The sequence below is a fragment of the Myotis myotis genome, unplaced genomic scaffold (assembly GCF_014108235.1).
Source record: "Myotis myotis isolate mMyoMyo1 unplaced genomic scaffold, mMyoMyo1.p scaffold_m19_p_3, whole genome shotgun sequence".
In the NCBI taxonomy this organism is placed as follows: domain Eukaryota; kingdom Metazoa; phylum Chordata; class Mammalia; order Chiroptera; family Vespertilionidae; genus Myotis; species Myotis myotis.
The window spans coordinates 12,601,297-12,623,196 of NW_023416335.1; the positions used below are offsets into that span (position 1 = coordinate 12,601,297).

At 35.3% G+C, this 21,900-nt stretch overlaps 1 protein-coding gene across 1 annotated transcript in view; it reads left to right on the plus strand.

The window, feature by feature from the left end:
- SGCZ (sarcoglycan zeta) overlaps positions 1–21,900 on the plus strand; it is a 194,999-nt gene that overhangs the window by 143,750 nt on the left and 29,349 nt on the right. The window contains exon 4 of the mRNA XM_036300921.1: positions 3,286–3,408. Coding sequence (XP_036156814.1) covers positions 3,286–3,408 — 123 coding nt within the window. The remainder of the gene's footprint in view (positions 1–3,285; positions 3,409–21,900) is intronic.

Consider the following 21,900-nt stretch of genomic DNA (forward strand, 5'->3'; position numbering starts at 1 on the left):
GGACATCACCTCTCCTGTGTACACTAGATCCTAAGTGGATCCAACCTGGAGAACCTGTGATGCCAGGAACTTAAAAAACAGAATAAGACAACACAGTGCATGTTAGGATGTAATAAATTTAGTTTTATATAGCCTAATATACTAAATTTAAGCATAAACATTCACAACAATGTAATATATGCTCAACTACATATATTTATTGGTTTTTATTTGCAGAAAAGAAAAGCAATGTACAGAAGTACAATATATTCAAAATTATTTTCTGAAGTGAATGTTCATTTGCTATCAATGCATTGCTAATTGCTTGCAATTTTGTCTCCTGTCATTACACTAATATGTTGAATAAAGTGTAGTCTGCAATAATAATTTGTGTATACATTTTAATAATTCTGCATGCATTTTTTTAACCTAGATGCTTCTCTTCTATTCCAGGTGCATTCACTTAGTTGCTTTGCTTATTTAAATTTAATGAATTAAGATTTCAACTCACCTTGTCATATCCAGACACTTTACTTACATTCCTAATAGTTTATGGCATACAATATTGCATTTTTATATTAATAAAGCATCTCTTACATAATGACATTAACTATTATGCTAAGAAAAGTTTTGCTAGTGTGTGTATATATTGCTTATATACATGTAGGTATGAATGTAAATAAGTGTGTATGTAGTGTGTAGTGATCTAATGCACCTCAATATCATTTAAGTCAGTGATATATTGTACAGATCAATTCACCCAATAATTAAGTATATGTGAAGGAAGTAACATAATATATATGTTAAAGTTTTATGTGCATAATAGCTATAATATCTTTTAGAAAGTTTATATTTAATATATGCCTGAGTTCCTTGAAGAGAGATTAAAACATAGAGGCCACAAAATTCACAATTCACATTTATCAATACATTGGACTTGACATTTTTTCAAATATTACCCAGTTTTATTACTATGTTCAAAAATTTAAAGAACAATGTAGACCATAATTCGAAGAAAACACATTCAACTGAATGCAGGCTGCTGAAATAACTTTTCGAAGACCAAATGCAATGACTGTTAGGAAGAACAATAGGTCTTCCATAGTTGTTTTCAATATTGTCATTAAATTCTGTAAGGAAAGTTCTTTGTTTTAAAGAAAGATAAAGAACTGATTTTAAAATATAATTCATGCTGTTTTAAACTTGACAGCCTATGAGGTTGTCATAGCGGCTTTTCAAATTTTCTATGTTGACCTGAAAAAATGTATGTAGTTACAGAATGTAAAAAACAAATACATCTTATTTTCAGAGAGTTATCCCACATGTTATCAGGGTTTGGGATTAACTTTTTCCTCTTGTTCAGTGATCCTCAGAAGCTATGGTGATGGTAAGGTTTAAGTTACTAAAGCCAATGGGCTAGGATTGGGTGTAGGGCTGAAGACGAAGGAAAGAAAAGTAAGCTTAAGTCTAGAATTTAATTACCTAACATTTTCCTACTAAGCACCCACTGGAAACCAGACACAATTTTAAATTTAGAGGATATTTTGGAATACAATGATGATTTCATGTTTTCAATTTCAGAGAGTCATATCCTATATAATAAAAGCCTAATGTGCTATGTGTTCGACAGTTTGACCAGTTGCTATGCCTTGCACTGACCACCAGGGGGCAGACGCTCCAACTGGTAGGTTAGCTTGCTGCTGGGATCTGGCCAATAGGGACTGGGTGAGAAGGGCTAGACACGCCCTGGAGCGCTCCGTCGGCCCCTTCCCAGCCCCAATCGTGCACCGGTGGGTTCCCTCGGCCTGGCCTGTGCCTTTTTGCAATCCAGGGCCCCTCGGGGGATGTTGGAGAGCTGGTTTCAGCCTGATTCCTGCAGGCCGAGGGACTCCACCAGTGCATGAATCCAGGCACCAGATCTCTAGTATTTAATAAATAATGGCAATACATTTTCTTAGTTTAGGCTGCCATAATTAAATACCTTTGAACGAGTGACTTAAACAACAAAAATAAAGTTGTCACAGTTCTGGAGACTGGGGATTCCAACATCTAGGTACCAACAGATCCGGTGTCTGGTGAGAGGCCTCTTACTGGCTCACAGACAACCAAATTGTCACTGTGTCCTCCCTTGGAGGACTGCAGAGAGAGTGCACTCTTGATGTCCTTTTATAAGGGCACTAATCCCATTCACAAGGGCTCCGCACTAATGGCCAGATTACCTTTTAGAGGCCTATCCTCCTAACAGCACTACACTGGGGGTCAACATTTCAATGTATGAATTTTGGGAAGACACAAACATTGAGTTTCTAGCACATGCTAAAATAAATGAGAAGAAGTATACACAGAGTGTTTTATGCCTAGGTCCCTGACTGGGCTAGATTGTAACTTGCAAAAGTTTCTAATGTAAGTATATGGCAGAGGAGGGATGTTCCAAATATTAACAAGAGGGGAAGATATAGATCCATACGTGAAAACAAATAAATGTTATGGAAGTAACAACTCCTCCCCCTCTGACCTGTTCTATCTTCTTACTGAAGCCCTCCAAACGCTCATAGGAATTGTGTTTTCCAAATATGGGGGATGGGTTTGTAGTCTGTGGATGGATTAATATGAAAAAGTATCCAATAAATTGAAAATAGATTTCAATTCTATATTGTAATTATATTTATTGAATATTATATTTTAACAAATCAAGGAAACATTTTATTAGAAGGCATGTTGGGGAGCACATAAACACATATACATAAATATGTATATGCATGCAAGATTATTAAAGGGTTCACATTCAGTGATAGTAAAGGGTTAACAAATTTCAATATTAGACTCTGGAATGTAAACTATCTAAAGTTTCACAGCTGAATAATGCTTTATCTTGTGATGCGGCAGGTATGGGCACTATTTTCTGCTCGTAGAGAGAAAACACGAGTCACTCAGTCCATAAGTATTTATTGAGCCTGCAGCAGGTGCCAGTGTAATGCCCCATTTTCAGGCTGCAACCAAGAACGAAGCAGACATTGTCTCTCCTTGTTTATATACAGAGTTTTGAACTAGCTAACCCCACAAACATTTTTCGGATCACATCAGACATTTAGATGTCAGATGTATGCCCAGCCATCTTAGCCCAACAATATTCTTCCAAATTGTACAAGCTACTGAAAAGTATAACAATTAAAAATATTAATTTGGGTGAAAACATATTGCAGAGATAAACTAAATAATATATGCATTTCTCTTATCTTTCTAAAAATACATATTGATGATTTCCTGCTTACCAGTTTCATTTTTAAACCTTTCCTCTGACCGTAGGAGCTGATGCTGTGGAAGCTCAGTGTAAAAGATTTGAAGTGAGAGCAAGTGAAGATGGCAGGGTGCTGTTTTCTGCAGATGAAGATGAGATTACCATTGGGGCTGAAAAGCTGAAAGTTACAGGTACTGTAGATTGAGGTATTGAAACATTGTTTACTTCTTGAAAGAATTTATCACTGGAAAAAAGCTACTTTATGAGGTGTGTGATCCCCATGTCCAAAATTGAGTTTCACAGTCACAACGATGTCACAACGTTTGAGTTTCCAACAGTCTTCAAAGAGAAGGGCCAGGTTGTGGATGTAAACAATTAGCCTTGTTGATGTATAATTAAGCTGTGAGTCTCAGGGAGGGATAGGTGGAGGAAAGTGGGCATGAATGGTGGAAGATAAAAGGTAGGTCAAACACAAAATAAAGCTTTCTATAGGTGATAGACAAATAAAATGTAGAGATTATTTAAAAATAAAAGATATGTAAAAGGAGAACTAAAGTGTAAATACCAACTTTAAAATGAAGTAGGGGAAAGATTATAATATAAGTAAACTAAATGATTGTTCTTTAGGGCTCATAATTATCTTAAAAAGTATATAAACCGAGAAATAGTGCTGATCACATATTATTTAGGAGTTATTAAATTAGGGTCCTAACATTAGGATCATAATTCAATCAACAACTGAAATTGAAAAGCAAGAACAACAACAAAAAAACACACACACACCAAAAAACAGAAAGTTAAAGGGATGATTGGGATCAGCGAATAATTTTTAAAGACAACTTTAAGCACAATTTCTATTCAATTATTTCATTCACAACAATAACACACGTTTTATTAAAACTAGCCAAAGAGGCCCACATTATTTTAAGAAAGAAAACCGATGAAATATCTTTGACTTAGTGTTATCCAGATAGGAGTTTGGGAACAGCTTCTGGGATATCTGTCATATCTAGTTAGGTCCAACTTAGTCCTCTGCGCCCTGTGAGAGCAGTTAGCATGGTAATTGGCCTCTGCTCTCGATGGGTTTTGGGGTTGAATCCTATCTCTACTATTCAATAATTTAAATAAATCATATACGCCTCCAATTTTTCTTAATCTAAATGATAATGATAAATTTAGTGTACAATTACGTGTGTGTGCACATACATGCCTTTGTGTGCATCTGTATGTTTAGAAGGTTTTCCACACATAATAAAGATGTTGTAAAGGTTAGCTCTTTATTCTTATTAATGAAGAGAAATAATAATATTGTCAATGTCCCAGACATGGCTCCGTGGACTTCAAGAAAGATTTACTATTAAATAACAACGAAATTCAACAAGGGTTGTTGAAAGGGGATCCTCATTGGGCATCCCTGGGATTGCTCACAACCCACTACCACCCTCATGTCCTGTCTTTTGTGAGAGTGTCCTGCTGAGTAGCTGGGGCCTGTAACATCAGGTTGGTGTTTGGTTGTGGCCCCTATTACTGTCCATCTGCCTTATTTTCCTTTTTTTCTTAAAATTCCTTGGAAAGGTCAGGAAAGGAAGTATGCATATGAGGGAAAAATTAACCAAATTGACCTGTCTAAGTCCTGTGATGGGGGCAAGGGAGACTTAAAAAAGCATGAAGATATGGTTAGTGTAGAACAGAGACAAGTCACTAAGGACATTGACTGTTAGGGCCCTTTGCGCTAACATGTGAATTGCTGGTTGGTAGAAAAGTTGGGTATGTGGTTAGAAATGCACTCAGGGAGATTGGGCACATCTGACTTCAATATTTAGCAATCTTTGAACCTTGATAGTGCATACTGGTAATCAGCTTTGAAACCAGCATAATTCTGAGACAGCATTTAGAATATTACACAGTTACCCCAAAATTATTTAATCAGTATTCAGATATTCCCATGGGGTACTTTGCATTCATAAATGAAGGGACGTTCTAGAGCTCTGGACAGCTTTTAGGATTCATGGAATTTTAACTTTCTCTGATCTTTATGTTACCTTGACTTGTCTCATAACAATTGTGGTGGAATGCTCTCTTTACAAAATTAGACACATTCAGTAGTTTTTGAAATTTTTTCTTTGAGGTAGGTGGATACTCAATTTTATTTTCCTCTTTTTCTTGGTATCCTTGGACTATAATTTGAGCCATCAAGTCAGGGGAGAATGTGCCTACTGAAAAATCTAAGTTTTTCTGCTTTTTAATTAACTGTCTTGAAGCAGTCATCTCTGCTAACCTGTTCATTTTTTTCTTGCTCTCTCTCCCCCTCTGTGTATGTATGAATGTGTGTGTGTGTGTATGTATAGTATATATGAATAGTATATATGTATATATGTATGTATAGATGGACAACTACTTTTATCTCACTCTGGCTCTCTTTCTCCATTTCTTTCTCTATCTCAAAATTATACACATAACTGAGTTTATTCTTCATATATTCTTGATTGATCTATATTTCCCAATTATCTCAGAAAATTAATCAGTTTTACAATAGATTTATGTACTATATGATTCCCGAAGATCCCATCTAACAAAATAATGTAATCCTGAGGCCATCATTTCTGAATCCAACATAATTTTGTAAGGGTTTGAGGAATAGCACTTAGGATGAAAGAATGAGCGTGCCTCTCTACATTATTAACAGATGCACGGAGAGTAACTGAGCTGATTAGAATCGCCACCACCTCCCCAAGTCTCCAGGCACATTTCTGTTTCTCATAGACACAAGCATACACGTGCCCTCTCAAGCCCTGCTAGGCCCGTACTCCTTTGCTAGATGATTGCATATTAATTTTATAGTAGCTGTGTTCCTTCCTGTGATGCTTCTAAAATAAAAGGGGGAAAATATATCAAAGACAAATGTAATTTAGCATTTTACATGCTTGGAGGAGAAAATCGTGCATAGCGTCGCATGCAATTTAGGGGAACGAGAATTGATTAGTAAGCCCACATATACTTTAAAGCAGTGCTTGAATCATTGAGCACATAGCACTGCAAAGAAACATTGACTCCTGGGTGCTTCATATAATTAGTTAGCTGCGCTGACAAGACTTCAGAGTTGAAGTGACAAGAGATCTGTGTGAAGTTTATTCTAGAATTTTAACTTTGTGACACAAAAATGTTCTATTTAAGGAAGATTCTTAGGAATTGAAATGAGCCCTTCCTAACATTATCCTTTGTGAACAATGGTATTTTGTACATGGACTTCTCTTTTAGGGTGACAGAAGTGGATGCATTTATTTAGTGTGTCTGTACACCTGAGGCAAAATCATTGATGCCTAAAATTATTGATTGATCTAGTATTGCTCAGGATATTTACATTTACCCTTCCTAAAATGTAGCAGGAATTTACGTCATACATGTAAATACCAGTGACAGCGGTTCTCAACCTGTGGGTCGCGACCATCAGAAAACACTTATAGCATATCAGATATTTACATTACAATTCGTAACAGTAGCAAAATTACAGTTATGAAGTAGCAACAAAAATAATTTTATGGTTGCGGGTTACCACAACATGAGGAACTGTATTAAAGGGTCGCGGCATTAGGGAGGTTGAGAACCACTGGTTCAGGAGGAAAATGGCAAATGGTTACCTGAACACAACCACCCCACAGTTGCCTATCACCATTATGAGCAATCAGATGCTTGAAATGTATAACTCTTTACTCTTGATATTACTTGACTTGCTCAGTAATTATTTAGTTAAATTTTAATTTGTGTTGTTGTTGTTTTTTTCCTTTAAAAATTTATCTTTATTGTTTAAAGTATGACAGAAGTCCCCTTGAGTGTTTCTCTTTTCCCATTGACCCCCTCCACCCTGCACCTGCCCCCTCCCAGGCCTTCACCACACTATTGTCTGTATCCATGGGCTATGCATATATACATATAAGTTCCCTGATTCATCTCTCTTAATTCTTCATTTGAATACACTTATTTGACCTTTACATGCCCTCTCTGTGTTATTGGATATTTTGGAGTTTCACTTGTTAGCTCACATATACATGCTTGAATGCAAACCTTATTTGCATTTTGTATCCCCTACTATTGGCCAATGATATCACTTAATGCAATTATCTTTTGAGAGCAGATAAACAAATAAAAGATAGAAACCTTTACACTCAGAAGACTCAAATTTAGTGCTTTCAGGCAGAATCTATCAACTTCAATTTGTACTTTCATTTGTATTCCATGCCGTATATTCACTTGGAAACAACGTGCATGTACAAGTCATTTGGCTTTATAAAGTGAAAGACTTTAGCCCTATAGAATACCTTAGTGTTAAATTAAATGCTATCGGTTGGACTTAGACCTCTCTTCTTTGTATTTGCGAGAAAAAGGAAAAAAACGAAAAGCTAAATGTCTGAGGAGAAAGGGTATGTCTTTTGTTTTCAGAGTAGAAATTAAAACTGGCAAGCTGAAAGAATAATGATCCCAGCCACGCATGTACCCATGCCCTTGTCTTGACTTGAAAAGCAAGAGTACTACTCCTTTGTCTCTGTTCTAGCTGAGTGCCTGGGAAGATAGACACGTTCTCATGCCTGTGTGACAACTGAGGAAAGGATTTTCTGAAGAGCTGTCTTTTAAATTAAACACCACGTGTCTGGGTTGAAATCAATATTTTCTGGTTTGTTTTTATTAGTTCGTCTGCTACATCCTGGTTCTTGTCTGTTAAATTGGCACATGGTGAAGGGGGCAGCTTTGGAACCAAGCATTCTGTTATGCAAGACCATCGTTTCCCCCACCTGTCCAAATGCCAAGAATGTGTACCACTCAGCCGGCAGGATGGATGGAGCTCCTTGGTCCGAATGGCACTTGAAGAAATGTGATTAGATCAGGCGCCGAGGAAAGTACTGTGCAGGCATTCATTTACTCGAGTGTGGCATTTCAAGTTCACAGAGTAGGGTAAATCACCCACCTCACTCACCTAGTTTTCCAGTTGCTTTTAAACCTCCTGAGGAGAAAGATTTTGGAGACACTAATGATGAGTACCACTGCACCTTACCCCCAAATCTCCAGGTAAATCTTGTGGAAAGGTTTGAAGTGTATAAATGATGAACTAGGCCCTATTGGCAATCTTCTTCATGACTTATTTTTCTAAGCTATCATTTAAATGTTTCCTACTTTTGTTAAAGCAAAACTTGAAAATATACTTTTATAATAAAAATGTGAAAAACGTCTTTAAAGAGGACAGTCCCTTTAAAAAATAATTAGGGTGTGTTGAATTAACATATTTTTGTAGTGGTTTTAATTTTTTTCCATTGATGTTTAAAATATATCTTATAGCTATGGGCCTTAAGTCCCCAAATATCTCAAAGGTATAATTTATCCTTCCATCATGTGAATGAATTGTCGGATTTCTTATATATCATGATGAAGTTTAAAAAATATATTACTTATAGAATGTGGTGTCCTGGAAGTGTGTGCAATTTTGTCTTCCTTAAATAGAAAGTTAAAAGTGTCACAAAGTTAAAATTCTAGAATACCTTTTGTTGTTTGCTAACTGTCAGCCAGGAGCTGGGGTTCCCTCCTGGAGCCCACGCATCTTCCTTCGCAGGTTTTCCAAGTCTCCTGCTTCCAGGAGCACTGGGTTGAGTTCCTCTCATGATTCAGATCCTCCAATATCCTCTTCTGCCACAGCTGGGAAAAGGCTATCGTTTTTAATAGCTCATGTGATTACGTTGCCTCATTACATTGTCCAGACGCCTGCATAATCCGGGAGGATCCCCCTATTTTGAGGTCAATAGGTTAATAACCACCAGTACATCTGTGAACCCCTTTGTCATGGAGCATATTCACAGGAAGCAGGACTTATGGAGTGAACATCTTTGGAGAGGGGGTCATTTGTCTGTCTTGCGTACGGTACCAATCATTGAATCTCTCTAAGCCTCCATTTTTCTTCTTTAAGGGAGTATTTAGAGGACACACCACATAGGATTTGGGTGGAGGTAAAAGATACATTGAAAATCACTTAGGAAGAACCATAGCACAAATTTGGCATTTAATAACAACCACCATATTATAATTTTTAAATGCCATTAATGTTCTCCTGATTTGTTTGATGTTTTTAAGGTGGATAGTTGTAAAGGAAATTAAAATACATTGCACAACAGATAAAGAAGGAAAACAAAATAAGAGAGTTGAAAATACATGGCATGGAAATTGTATATTCAATATTAGAAATGGAAAGCTATACACTTTACTAGATATTTAGAGATAGTAGAAGAGCTCTTGAAAAAATGTCAGCAGAAGGATAAAATATAGATAAGTAGTACTAGTTATTGTCCCAAAATACAGGAGCTCAAACAGTATACATTTTATTTTTCTCTCATATCAGAGTTCAGACATAGGCAGATACCGAGACATCTAGTGATAATAGGTTCCTTAAAACTTCCATGTCTGCAAGCCTTTCTTTGATCAGGTTGTTGTCCCTGGTAATCAGCTTGAGGCTGTCATATACTGTCTTCTCTGCATTTCAGCATAAGAGAAGTGAGAAAAAGAGGAAGCAGGAAAAAGGACTTTTCTTAGAATATCACAATCTGGAAATGGCACTCATCACTGACATATCGGCCAAAATTTAGTTGCGCGCTTATGTGTAGCTGGAAAGGCTAGCTCTAACTGGAGGTTATGTTCTTTGCTAAAACTTGGGATGGGAACTTCTATTAGTAAAGGAAGAATGGGTTAAATGAGAAAAGGAACCATTTCTGCCACAATGCAATATACAGATCGTGTATCATAGAAATGTACATTGAAACTTATATGATCCTATTATCCCATGTCACCCCAATACATTTAAATAAAAAAGAAATCAAGAAAATATCCTTATTCCCTATTGTCGTCTTCGTCAAACTGAAATCTTACTACCAGTATCAGGATAAAAAAAGTTTAATATGGCACTTTTTAAAAATTTCTCTCAACGTATACTCTCTAGGTAGGTCAGTCCACTCATTTTTCCATTCCTTTGCAACTTTAAATGGTTGACGTCAAGAACTGAGTTTTGGAGAGTTAAAGTAGAAAATTACTTTTAGGCAACTCAGAATGTCCAGAGCTGAATGAAAGAAGTCAAGTCAAAATCAATAGAGGAATTCTGGCATTGAAATACCCAGGAAATAGCAAGCCAACTTCAAATCCAGAAGATTAATGGCTGAGGTGAATTTGGAGATTGAGACAATATTTCAGAGCTGGATAGATAACAGTCTGTGTGAAACTAAGTTAAAAACAGATAATTGTGCTGTGTTGTATTGAGGGTAGAAACCAGGCTTGAGTAATTACATCTCCATTTATGGGACAAAGGCCTAAAATAAAGATGCAGAAGCTCATTGCAGATGAACAGATGACTTCTTTTCTCCTTCCTTCCTCCCTCCCTCCCTCCCTCCCTCCCTCCCTCCCTTCCTCCCTTCACTCCCTCCTGCCTCCATCCTTTATGCCTCCCCTCCGTCCCTCCCTCCCCGCCTCTTTCCCTCCCTTCCTCCCTCCCTCTCTCCCTTCCTCCCACCTCTCCCTTTCTTCCTGCCTTTGAAAGGCAGGCAGTTAAGCGCAAAGACAGACCAGTAGAAGTAAGAACAAGTAAGTGGAAGGTGAAAAGAGAAGGGAGTGGCACTTGAGCTTGGGAAAGAAGCATGGCAGGGACAAGGGCTGAAGTGAAGAGGGCATCAGAGAGGGGCAGTGGAGGTGGAGCAGGTTGGTAACACGGGTTACATGTACAGGATTGAGCAAACACAAAAAGGTTCCATGCAGCATTTAGCCAGTTCCCCACGAGGATAACAGCTTGCAAAACAATTTGTGTTCTTTCTAAATGCTCTATTCTTTTACATTTTTGGGGGTGACTGTCTGACAATATCATAATATCTTAATTAGTGTAGCTATCATGTAGGCCGTGATATTGGGTAAAGAGAAACCTTTAAACTTACTCATTTTTAACATTGGTTTTTCTATTCTAGAGCCTTTGCCTTTACATATAAATTTCATAATGTGTATTTCTGTGTTTAAATTCTTGATTGGATTTTGATAGAAATTGCATTAAACCCACACATAAATTTTAGGAGAATTAACATCTTTTCTATAATTCAATCTTCCAGTTATGAAAATGTTATGTCTCTCAATTTTTTTTAGGTTTTAAATTCTTTCATGAACATTTTTGTCATTTTTAGCATACACATTCTGTACATATTTTGATAACTTTCCACTTCCTTCCAAGTAATTATAATTAGTATATTTGCTTCTCTTTTATTTTCTGAATGTTCATTGTTAACATATAATATTTGATTGATCTTTTTCATGTATTGATCTGCTTTTCATGTATCATATATTTTGTAGATTTAGGGGATTTCTTATGTAATAATCATGTCATATGCAAATAGAGATAATTTTATTTCTTTTTAAGCCTTATGATAGTGGCTACAGATTCCAATACTATTTGAATACGAATAGTGAAATGGAGAAAAGAGGTATTTTCAACCAAATATTTTGAAAAAACTAAGATGCTCAGATCTTCTGAGGTTCTGGCCAGTCTATTCCAAGATTAGGGATTGTTTACGTTGTTTTCTTATAAATAATATTTAGCATTACTTATATGTGTTTTGTGATAGAATAAGTATATAAAAGCCACCAAAAGTCATGAACATGCCACAGAAAATATGGAGTCTATAATTACTCTTATATTGCTCATGAATCAAATAAAAATTCAATCAAGGAAAAATACTAATTATTACTTCAAAGTGATATAAATAGTTGCGCATTTCAGAGGTCATGATGAAAAGCGGCATTCTTTAAATAACAGAAGTGTTCATCAAAATTGTTGAAAAATAATAGGAAAATACATAAAGTTATAAGCTAAATAAATAAATGGTATATATATGTGTGTGTGTGTATATATATATCAATAATCTTTCATTATTATAGATTCAATCCCCAATTTGTAAAGTAATGACTAATTAGCAATTATATTTTGTTACTGTTATGATGAAAGATACTAAGAAAAAGTTTTAAATTTTGGCCCACTAAAACTAGCTATAGGAGATTTATACAACAAAGTAAGTTCTGGATCATGATAAACTGTCACTGAATATAAATATAAATATATTTAGTTTCATGACAATCTAGCTGTGTGTTTTAATTGTTTTGTTGTTGTTATTTTCTCACCCAAGGATATTTTTCCATTGATTTTTAGAGAGAGTGGAAGGGAGGGAGGGAGGGGAAGAGAGGGAGTGAGAGAAAGAAACATTGATGTGAGAGAGACCCATTTATTGTTTGCTTCCCCCTCATACCCCCACAGGGGTAGGGGAGGGAACCTGCACCCCAGGTACGTGCCCTTGACCAAGAATTGACCCTGCAACCCTTCAGTACACCGCCAATGCTCTCACCGCTGAAGTCACCGGCCAGGGTACAATCTAGCTGTTTTGAAGGGTCAGATGGGAAAGGAGGAGTAGGGTTTGGAGAGGAACAGGCTGGGCACTAATTTCTGAAGAGTTCCAAGGGGTAGTGATTGTAAGCATTGCCTCTGGAGTTGCAACTCTTCTGCTTTCTAAAAGAGTAATTATGGGCAACTTAATTGATAGGCTTCGAAGTCACCAGTTCCTCATCTATGAAACAAGGATATAAGAAATATCATTTAATTAATTTGAACTGAATCATGTAAAAGCCTGATATCTGACACATAGTAAGTGGTCAATAAATGTAGGAAATAATTATTGTTGTTATAACCATTGCAAAGACTTTAATATTATATTTTAATAAAACAACATTCTTCCTCTTGTAGCACTTATTATAAAGTCCTTCTAAATTAAATTGTTTATCATTTATCTCTCATATACACATAATAACATACAATATAATATGGAACATTTTATGTAATACTGAATAGTATTCAATCCACTTTAGGTCTTTCAGAGGTATTTAAGTGAAAAATGATATAAGATCACAAGAAGGGAAATTAAAACAAAAATTAAATGTAGAAAATGTATTATATATTAAACTTTAGAGCAATAAAGTAAAGCATCACAACTATCAAAATAAGAACATTGATAACATATAGGCATAACTTTTGCTATTGACAAACCACAGTCATTTACATTAATTTGTTTGTTCCTCACTACTTAAGGTGATGTGTAGTATTGTCTTCATTTTGCAAACTGAGTCTTAAGGTTAAATAATTTGCACAGAATGCCAGCTCTGAATAGCAGGCCAGAAGTTGGGTATAGCCTCAAGATAGCCCAGTCTCATTTCTGCTTTATCTGCGTCGATACATGCATGTGTCTGTAATACATTCAGATCCCGAATAAGAACTTCTATAACAAGAAGTAGAGCCCCTGGGATCTGATTTATTTAGTAGCGAGGTCATTATTTCAAGCAGATTTATTTAGTAGTCTGGAAAAAGTTCGAGGTGAAGAGGGACGAGCATACTTAAATGCTATCTTTCTGACTTTCTCCACTATATCATAGCGAGCTCCCAGCATAACCTCTCTGTCTTCATGTAGCTATGTAAATTGAAAGCTTAAGATATGCCTAACAATGTCAAGGGAAAAGATTGAGATGAATAATTGATGTTATAATCACTTTGGAGACACAGTAATATAATCTTGGTCTGTAATTTTAAAGGCCTATTGAAATTTGAGGAAGAACAAATTTTAGCTTTAAATCCACTGTGTATTCATTCATCAGGCTGACCTTTGTCTTCAAAAGGATTGTTTAAAGTATGTCAAAATGAATTTTATTTCTAATTTCACTGTGGAGTTTTCTGTGTGTGCTTTACATAAGTGGATAAATTCTGTGTTCATATAAATCGGGGGTGGGGAATCTTTTTGCTGCCAAGGGCCATTTGAATATTTATAATATCATTCGCTATACAATATCATCAACTTAAAAATTAGCCTGCTATATTTGGTCAGACATTTAATTAACTCACCTTATGAACCAGACCAAATGATTTTGCAGGCCTTCAATGGTCTGAGGGCTGGATGTTCCCCACCCCCGATATAAATGATAACCAGGACAATCTTTCATCTATAATAATAAAAGCATAATATGCTAATTAGGCCAGATAGTCAAACAACCTTCCAGACGAAGCTGGGACTACAAGGCCTAGTCCAGGTGTGGGCAAACTTTTTGACTCGAGGACCACAATGGGTTCTTAAACTGGACCAGAGGGCCGGAACAAAAGCATGGATGGAGTGTTTGTGTGAACTAATATAAATTCAAAGTAAACATCATTACATAAAAGGGTATGGTCTTTTTTTTTCAATAGTTTTATTCATTTCAAACAGGCGGGATCCGGCCCGTGGGCCGTAGTTTGCCCACGGCTGGCCTAGTCCCTTGCAAGAATTCCATGCATCAGGCCTCTAGTTTCACTGTAAAGGTGGAGAGGGAAGACGAGAGATAGGAGAGAAGAAAGGGAAGAGATATTGCAAGATTGAATGGGTTGACTACATTTTCCAATTACTAATTAATTGCATTAATTTCTATTGCTGCTATGATAGTAATTACCACAATCTTAGTGGCTTAGAGACAACAAAAACCTAATTCTAGTAGTCTCCTCAGTTCTGGAGGTTAGAGGTCTGAAAAAGTTCTCACTGAGCTAAAATCAAGTGTCTGCTGGGCTGTGCTCTTTCCTAGCAGAATCCATTTTCCTGCCTTTCCGCCATTAGAGGCCCTTTGCATTCCTTGACTCCAGGCGCTGACTTCTGTTTCGAAGCCAGCCATAGCAGGCCAAGTCTTCCTCATGCCTTCCTGTCTCTGAGTCTCCATTTTCACCTCCCTCTTTCATTTCCAATGATCCTTGTGATTTTTTTGGACCCGCCTGGATAACTTAGGACAATTTCCCTATTTTAAAGTAATCGAAGTAGCAATCTTCCATTTGTCATCGAAATTCTCCTTTGCTTTTAAGCAAACAGAGTCACGGATTCCAGAGATTAGGATGTGGAATTTGGGGTGGTGGCAGGATAGGAAGAGAATCATTCTGCTACCACACTAAGTATGATTGATCAATTTCATCAAACATTTTTACTCACTAAATTGAGAGTTCCTGGAAGATCAGAAAAGTAAATAAAGGTTTTCTAATTTCTTGAATTCAGAATTGGCAGTGAAAAAAAAAAAACAAAAAAAAAAAACTAGACATTAGCATATTTGTACTAAGGGCATAATTAGTTTATACTTTTTTTAACTCTGGGTCATCTACCATAAATGATAAATACTTTTGGACAAGCTAGTTATGCCCTCTGAGCTTTCATTGCATCAACTGTAAAATGGGGACATTATTTTTTAAATTGGTCTCAGAGTTTTATTGTGAAAATTATGCCTTTTGAAATGATTTTTCAGTGCTTAATACATGACTGAATTAGTTTATTCAAAAAATGCCAGCCATGATTATCATTATCTCTAGGAGGAGGGGGGAGTAGAAGGAATAGTGCTATCTCTCTTCCTTGGTTAGTTTCTGACCTCCTCACAAGGTTAATCGAAGAATCAGTCATATTATGTATGAGAGAAGACTATACAAATGACTTGAAATTAGGGCCAAGTATTTTTCTTTTCAAAATGTGGCCAATGCAAAAATAAAAAAAAAAAGAATTTACCAACTGCCATTCATAATTGTCCAGCTGAAAGGCATGAGGCTTAGTGCATGTATTCATTAGTTCATTGCCTCATTGGTTGAAGGTTTTCTCGGGGGTGCTAACTCCCTGGCAAGGCATTTTGGGATGATTCTTTGGTGCTGCTTGGGCTGAGCATGCTTTCTGGGGCTCTGAGAAGCAGAGCGAGGCTCAGCACACACTTGAAATGGAATGTTGTGCATATGAGTCTGAGGTGTCCACATCTGTGCCTGAAACCAGATATGAGCCAAGGAAATTTGCCCATTTTATTAAGAAAATAAAATATATTCATTTTGATCATGGCTCTGGACATGAACTATGAATCCTGTGACATGGGAAGAAAGATGTTCAAGGATTATGTTGTTCTAATACTAGAGGCCTGGTACACAGATTCATGCACATTGAAAGGAAATTAATTAGAAGGAATGTTTTGATATCACTATTCACCCTTTCTCTATAATAGAAGTGTCAACCAAATGCACAATCAACAATGACAGATTGAAACACAGGCTTGGATTGGCACCAGCGAGAGCTTTATATGTATCACACATGCGCGAGTCAACTTAGCCTCTTATAGATATAGAATAAATTTGCTTTATTAAACCTGCTTTCTGATTTAGCTAAACTTTTCCAGCCCAGTGAAGCACCCCAACTTCTCTTTCAGGTAATTGTCAGCAAAACAGCAATAAATATCAACATGAAGCAGATTATTATTATAGATCATGCAGGGAGAACAAAGGGTAAAATATTTAACTGCAGCAGTGTTTATCTATATTCTGTGCAGTGAGAAAACCTGAAATCATTTTCAAGTTCCACCATTTTTTACTTTTCAGTCAAGTCAAGTTTCTAAACTTTCTAAATCTCCATTTTCCAGCTAATGAAAATAAAATAGGATTCTACCAAGTCTCTTATCTACCTACTCCAGGACTTCTATGAGGATCACATGAGATGAGGCACATGAAATGCTTCACAGATATTTGGTTAAAGTGCAAAATGGTTGTACCTGGCTATAAAGCAAGTCATGTTCCTGGGTTGAAGAAACTCCAAGGAGGCTAGTGACTAGGGAGAGGAAGCTGGGCATTGCTACGTGATGTCATTACCTGGTGCCCACAGCGAACTGCTTCCGGGCTGGGCTGGGCTGTGGGCCGTGTTTTGCACCATGGGGTCTTAGTAGTGTTGGCTGTGATTTGGTGGGGTGTCACTCTGGGGTTGTAGCGGGGCCTGTGTCCCACTTGGGGGAAGCCGAATGTTGCTTTGTTGGCTCCAGGTCTGCAGTGCCATTTATTTGTAAATGGCCAGTGCATGTCACAGCAGCTCCTGTGTTGAGCATCTGCCCCCTGGTGGTCAGTGTGCATCATAGTGACCAGTAGGCAGTTGGATGGACACTTAGCATTTTAGCTAGCTAGCTAGCTAGCTAGCTAGCTAGATAGATAGATAGATATAGATATAGATATAGATATAGATATAGATATAGATATAGATATAGATATAGATATAGATATATAGATATATAGATAAATAGTGCCAATCCTTCAATATCAGCTTCAATACTCATTTACAGGATCAGTTTCTTATTTAACCTACAAGCCTTTAGCATCACTGCTTTCCCCATGTACCAATACAAAACCCATATGAACTTTGCAAATAACTTACGTTTCATTGCTTGGCCTCTTTAAAGTTTATAATTGAGAGTCAAGTGAATTATTTTTTGATAATTATCCTGGTTGTTTGGTCCTTAAAACAAGTGGATCAGAATAAGCTTTCAGTAACCAACCTTTTTACTCATCACTCCTTTACTGTTCAGGGATGAGCAAAAGGAGGTTTGCAGTTGTGAGTACATGAAACAGTTTCTTCTTGCATTATTATTTGTGAGTTTTGTATTCATTTGTATTAAAACTGTAAGCCTACTTTTCCCCACTATTTTAACAGGTTATCATAGAATCTCAGCTTTAAAACTATCTTCAATTTTAATTACTCCACTTTTCAACCACGTTTGAATCGTCTTTATTTTATCTTTGTAATTTGGTCAGTCATTCTCTCTTTCAACTCTTGGTAACTGAAACCTCATAACCTCTCAAGACAATCTAATTTTATCTTTTGATAAGATTAACTGAAAAAGTCACTTTATCTCTAAAGTAGATATCAAAATATTTTATTTAAGATGACATCACATTGAGATATTGTTACGTTTTAAGAAGAATTGTGTATGTTTTGTTCAGTTATCGGGCTCACTTTTTAGTAAAAGCTCTTTTATGTGGTAAAATAGAAAACTTTAAGATGAGATAATGTTTCAAGCAATAACTTTGATTTTCTAATAGGGATGAAGGAGAAAAAAAAGAGAGTAAAAACAAGGGTAGAGAAAAATAAAGGTGACTATAATTGCAAAGAAGGCTGCCAAATGGCATTTTAATTAGCTAATATTTTATGAGACTCTTTAACAACATAGATATTTATGCATATCTTAATATTAATTTTTAATTTATGCCATTTAGAAGTGTCCAGTAATATTTTAAATGGGTAAAAAGTATTGTTGAACCACAATAGTTTATTAATTCTCTATTGTGGGACATTTGGTTTATATCTAATAAACCTAAACAGAGCTTTCGTCAACTTCTTTGTAGCTACTAACTTTTTGTGCACATAAATACCAACCCCTTTAGGATAATTTCCTTGAAATTGAATTATTTGTACAAAGTACAAGGGCGCCAGAAAAAATTCATTATTTTGCCCTCTCATAAGAAGTAAATGAAAATTCCCATGTTGCTGAACCACCACAGATCACTAAGTCTTTAAATTGACTTTACACATATCAGTAATGCTAAACAATCATGAAGTACACATTATAGTGTAGTATGTAGGTATATGTAGAGGTAGATGATAGATAGATGATAGATAGATAGATAGATAGATAGATAGATAGATAGATAGATAAAGATGATAGGTATAGATAGTAATCTTTTTAAAAAATCTTACACAGTTCTATGAGGAGAAGAGAACACACAGATTTTAATTTTACATATAAGAAAATTAAGATTTCAAATAACTAAATGACTTATTCATTGCCACATTGCTAGTAAGACAAAAAGTTGACCTGGAACTCAAATTTTCTAAGGTATCACGTGCCCTCTCTGTTACTCTAATAGAAAAACTATAGACTTTCTGGTACTTTGTGTAGTGAACTGAAGAAGTAAATATTTCTGCACAATAATTTAAATAGAAAACTTTAAATATTCAAACGTTGAGCCTGAATTCTATTTTCTTATTTCATGTAGGATTTTAGTCACCTTAATAACAGTGAAAAAAAACAAAATATTTATATTTTGAAATAAGCATGGAAATTTGGTAAGACATACATGTCATTTTAATACAGCTCTCTTAAAATGTTGACTACTTCAAAAAATGCGTTTTTTGTTCAATGAGAAATGACCTTTTTATACGTTTCACACTACTTTAAAGTTGAAGTAGCTTTCAAAACTCCCACTAATGGCACCTAAAGTGGAAGATGGTGAATAGCACTTTATCTCAGCCTTGAAGGTGATACAAACCAGCATGACAGGTTGACGTTTCTAACATCCTGGACTCCAGAAAAGATTCGAATAAAATTAAATGTTTTGTTTTGTTGTCTTTTTGTCTTGTTGTTGTTGTGGGTTTTTTTTGTTTTTTTTTGGTTTGTTTATTGTAATGCCAAAATTTATAGTGATGCAGAGCTCTTGTGTTTTTTTGTTTGTTTGTTTGTTTGTTCTTAATTATCATATTGGCTATCCAAGTCTCTTTTTCTGTGAATAGCCTATTCACATTTTTGGTCCTTTTTAAAAATGAGTTGTTTGTGGTTTTCTTATTGATTTGCAGGAGTTTCTTATGTTTTATGGGTGGTATTTGTTTGTCAGTTATATTTGCTGTAGACTATGTGTCTATATTTGGTTTTGGTTTTTAGCTTTGCTTATGGTGCCTTTTATTGTTAAGAAAAAATGTTGTATTAATAGTAAAATGTATCAATTGTTTTCTCAAAGTTTTTTATAGTTTTATTTAAGAATTTATCCATCATTTTCATAAGAAATATGATTTTTATATTAAAGTCTCTGTAAAATCAGAGTGTTTAACTTGGTACCACATTATGAATTTTAATTTGCTATATTTTGATTACTAATAATTGAGGTGGGTTTTTTTTATATGGTTATTGCCTACTCATAGTCCTCTTGTGAGGTGTCTCTTGAAGTTCTTAATTATTTTTTATTTGTTTTGTTTATCTTTTTCTTATTACTTTTAAGAGTTCTTTATATGTTAGGAAATCAGTTTTTGTCAGTTATATGTGTTACAAATACCTTCTCCAAGGTCAAAGTTTTGCCTTTTAACTTATTTTGTCCTTTGTTGAGCAAAAATTCTTGATTTCTGTATATAAAATTTATCATTTTTTTTACTATATGAAAACTCCTCTAATATGAAGTCAACAAGATATTCTTCTATATTGTCTTTCATATATTTTATAATTTTACCCAACACAGTTTTAAGACAGCTGAAATTTATATTTGTTTAGTGGTAAATACAATTTGATTTTTCCCATCATTTATTGTTTGCCTTTTATATTCAGTACTGACTGTCATAAATCCAGGTTCCATATGGATATAAGACTGTTCGTCTGTTTCTGGGGCCTTCTTTTACTCTATTGGTCTATTTTGCTAGCTCAGATTCACAGTCACACTAGGATTTTATAAGTTTTGTTATCTGGTAGGGGAAATCTGCCCACTTGGAATTTTGGAAGGATTCAAAATTACCTTATTATTCTTGGTCCAGTACTCTTCTATATAGATTTAGAATCTGCTTGTCAGTTTTCATGAAAATATTATTGATTACCTGAGATTGCATTAATCTAAGTTTTCAGAAAATTAACAATTTTAGGTTAGATCTTATTTATGATCACATTATACTCCCATTATATTTAAAATTGCTTTAATGTCTTTAATTAAAATTAATAAATCAATCTAGAAAGGGTTCACATAACTTTGATTAAATTTAAGTCAAAGTAATTCTCTTATTAATTTTATTAAATTATCTGTAAGTTCTTTTAGGTTCTCTATGAAGAAAATCATATTATATATGGGAAGCATGAGGATTTTGTTACTACTTCCCTAATAAATTTGTTTTTCATATCTTTACATTTTTCCTTCCCTTACTACCACGTAGTAAGACAACAACTATAGTTGAGAGTTGAATTGCAGTAGTTATTTTAGTCACAAGCTAAACTACACAGAACCTTCGTACTATTGCTGTTGTTAAGTAAAATATTTTAACACATCACCAATAAGTTTGAAGATGCTGTAGGTTTTGTTGTAGATGATATGTATTGATGAGAAGAAATTCATTTGCATTCCTACTTTTCTAAAAGTGATAATTATTGTTGCTATTATTAATCGTGAAACAGTCTTGAAGTTCTGGAATGACCTGTCTACATCTTTTGATATGACTAAGTAGTGTTCTCCATTAATACATTATTATAGATAATTTATTAATTTTCTACTGTTAAACCAAATTTATATTCTATGATAAATCCTAAGCAAATAATCCCAACATTTCTTATTGTTGGTTGACTCATGATACTCTTTCTTTAGATTTCGTACCTATACCCATGAATACATGTAAGCCTTTAAACTCTTATATTGTATAGTCCCTGCCTAATTTGGCAATGAAAATAATCTTGATAATTCTCTAGATAAGTTTCTACTAGATTGGAATTTGGAGGAGAGAATATTGTCGATACTTACAAACAAAAAACATCTGAATTTAGTACTACCCAGTAAGATACCATCATCTCTACACACACACACACACACACACACACACACACACACACAGATGTGTAAGTTTGTGTCACAACTCATGCTTCCCAGGAAAGAAGTCAACAATTTATATTGAAAATACTGCATACCTGCTTAACCAATCCATGGTGAGATATTTGTGGAGTATATCAGGGGATTCCAGAAACGTGAAAGTACAATCTTGATTATTCTGTTGTACATTACCCATGATTTCCCAGCACAGAACCATTTATTTCAAGAGGTTAAG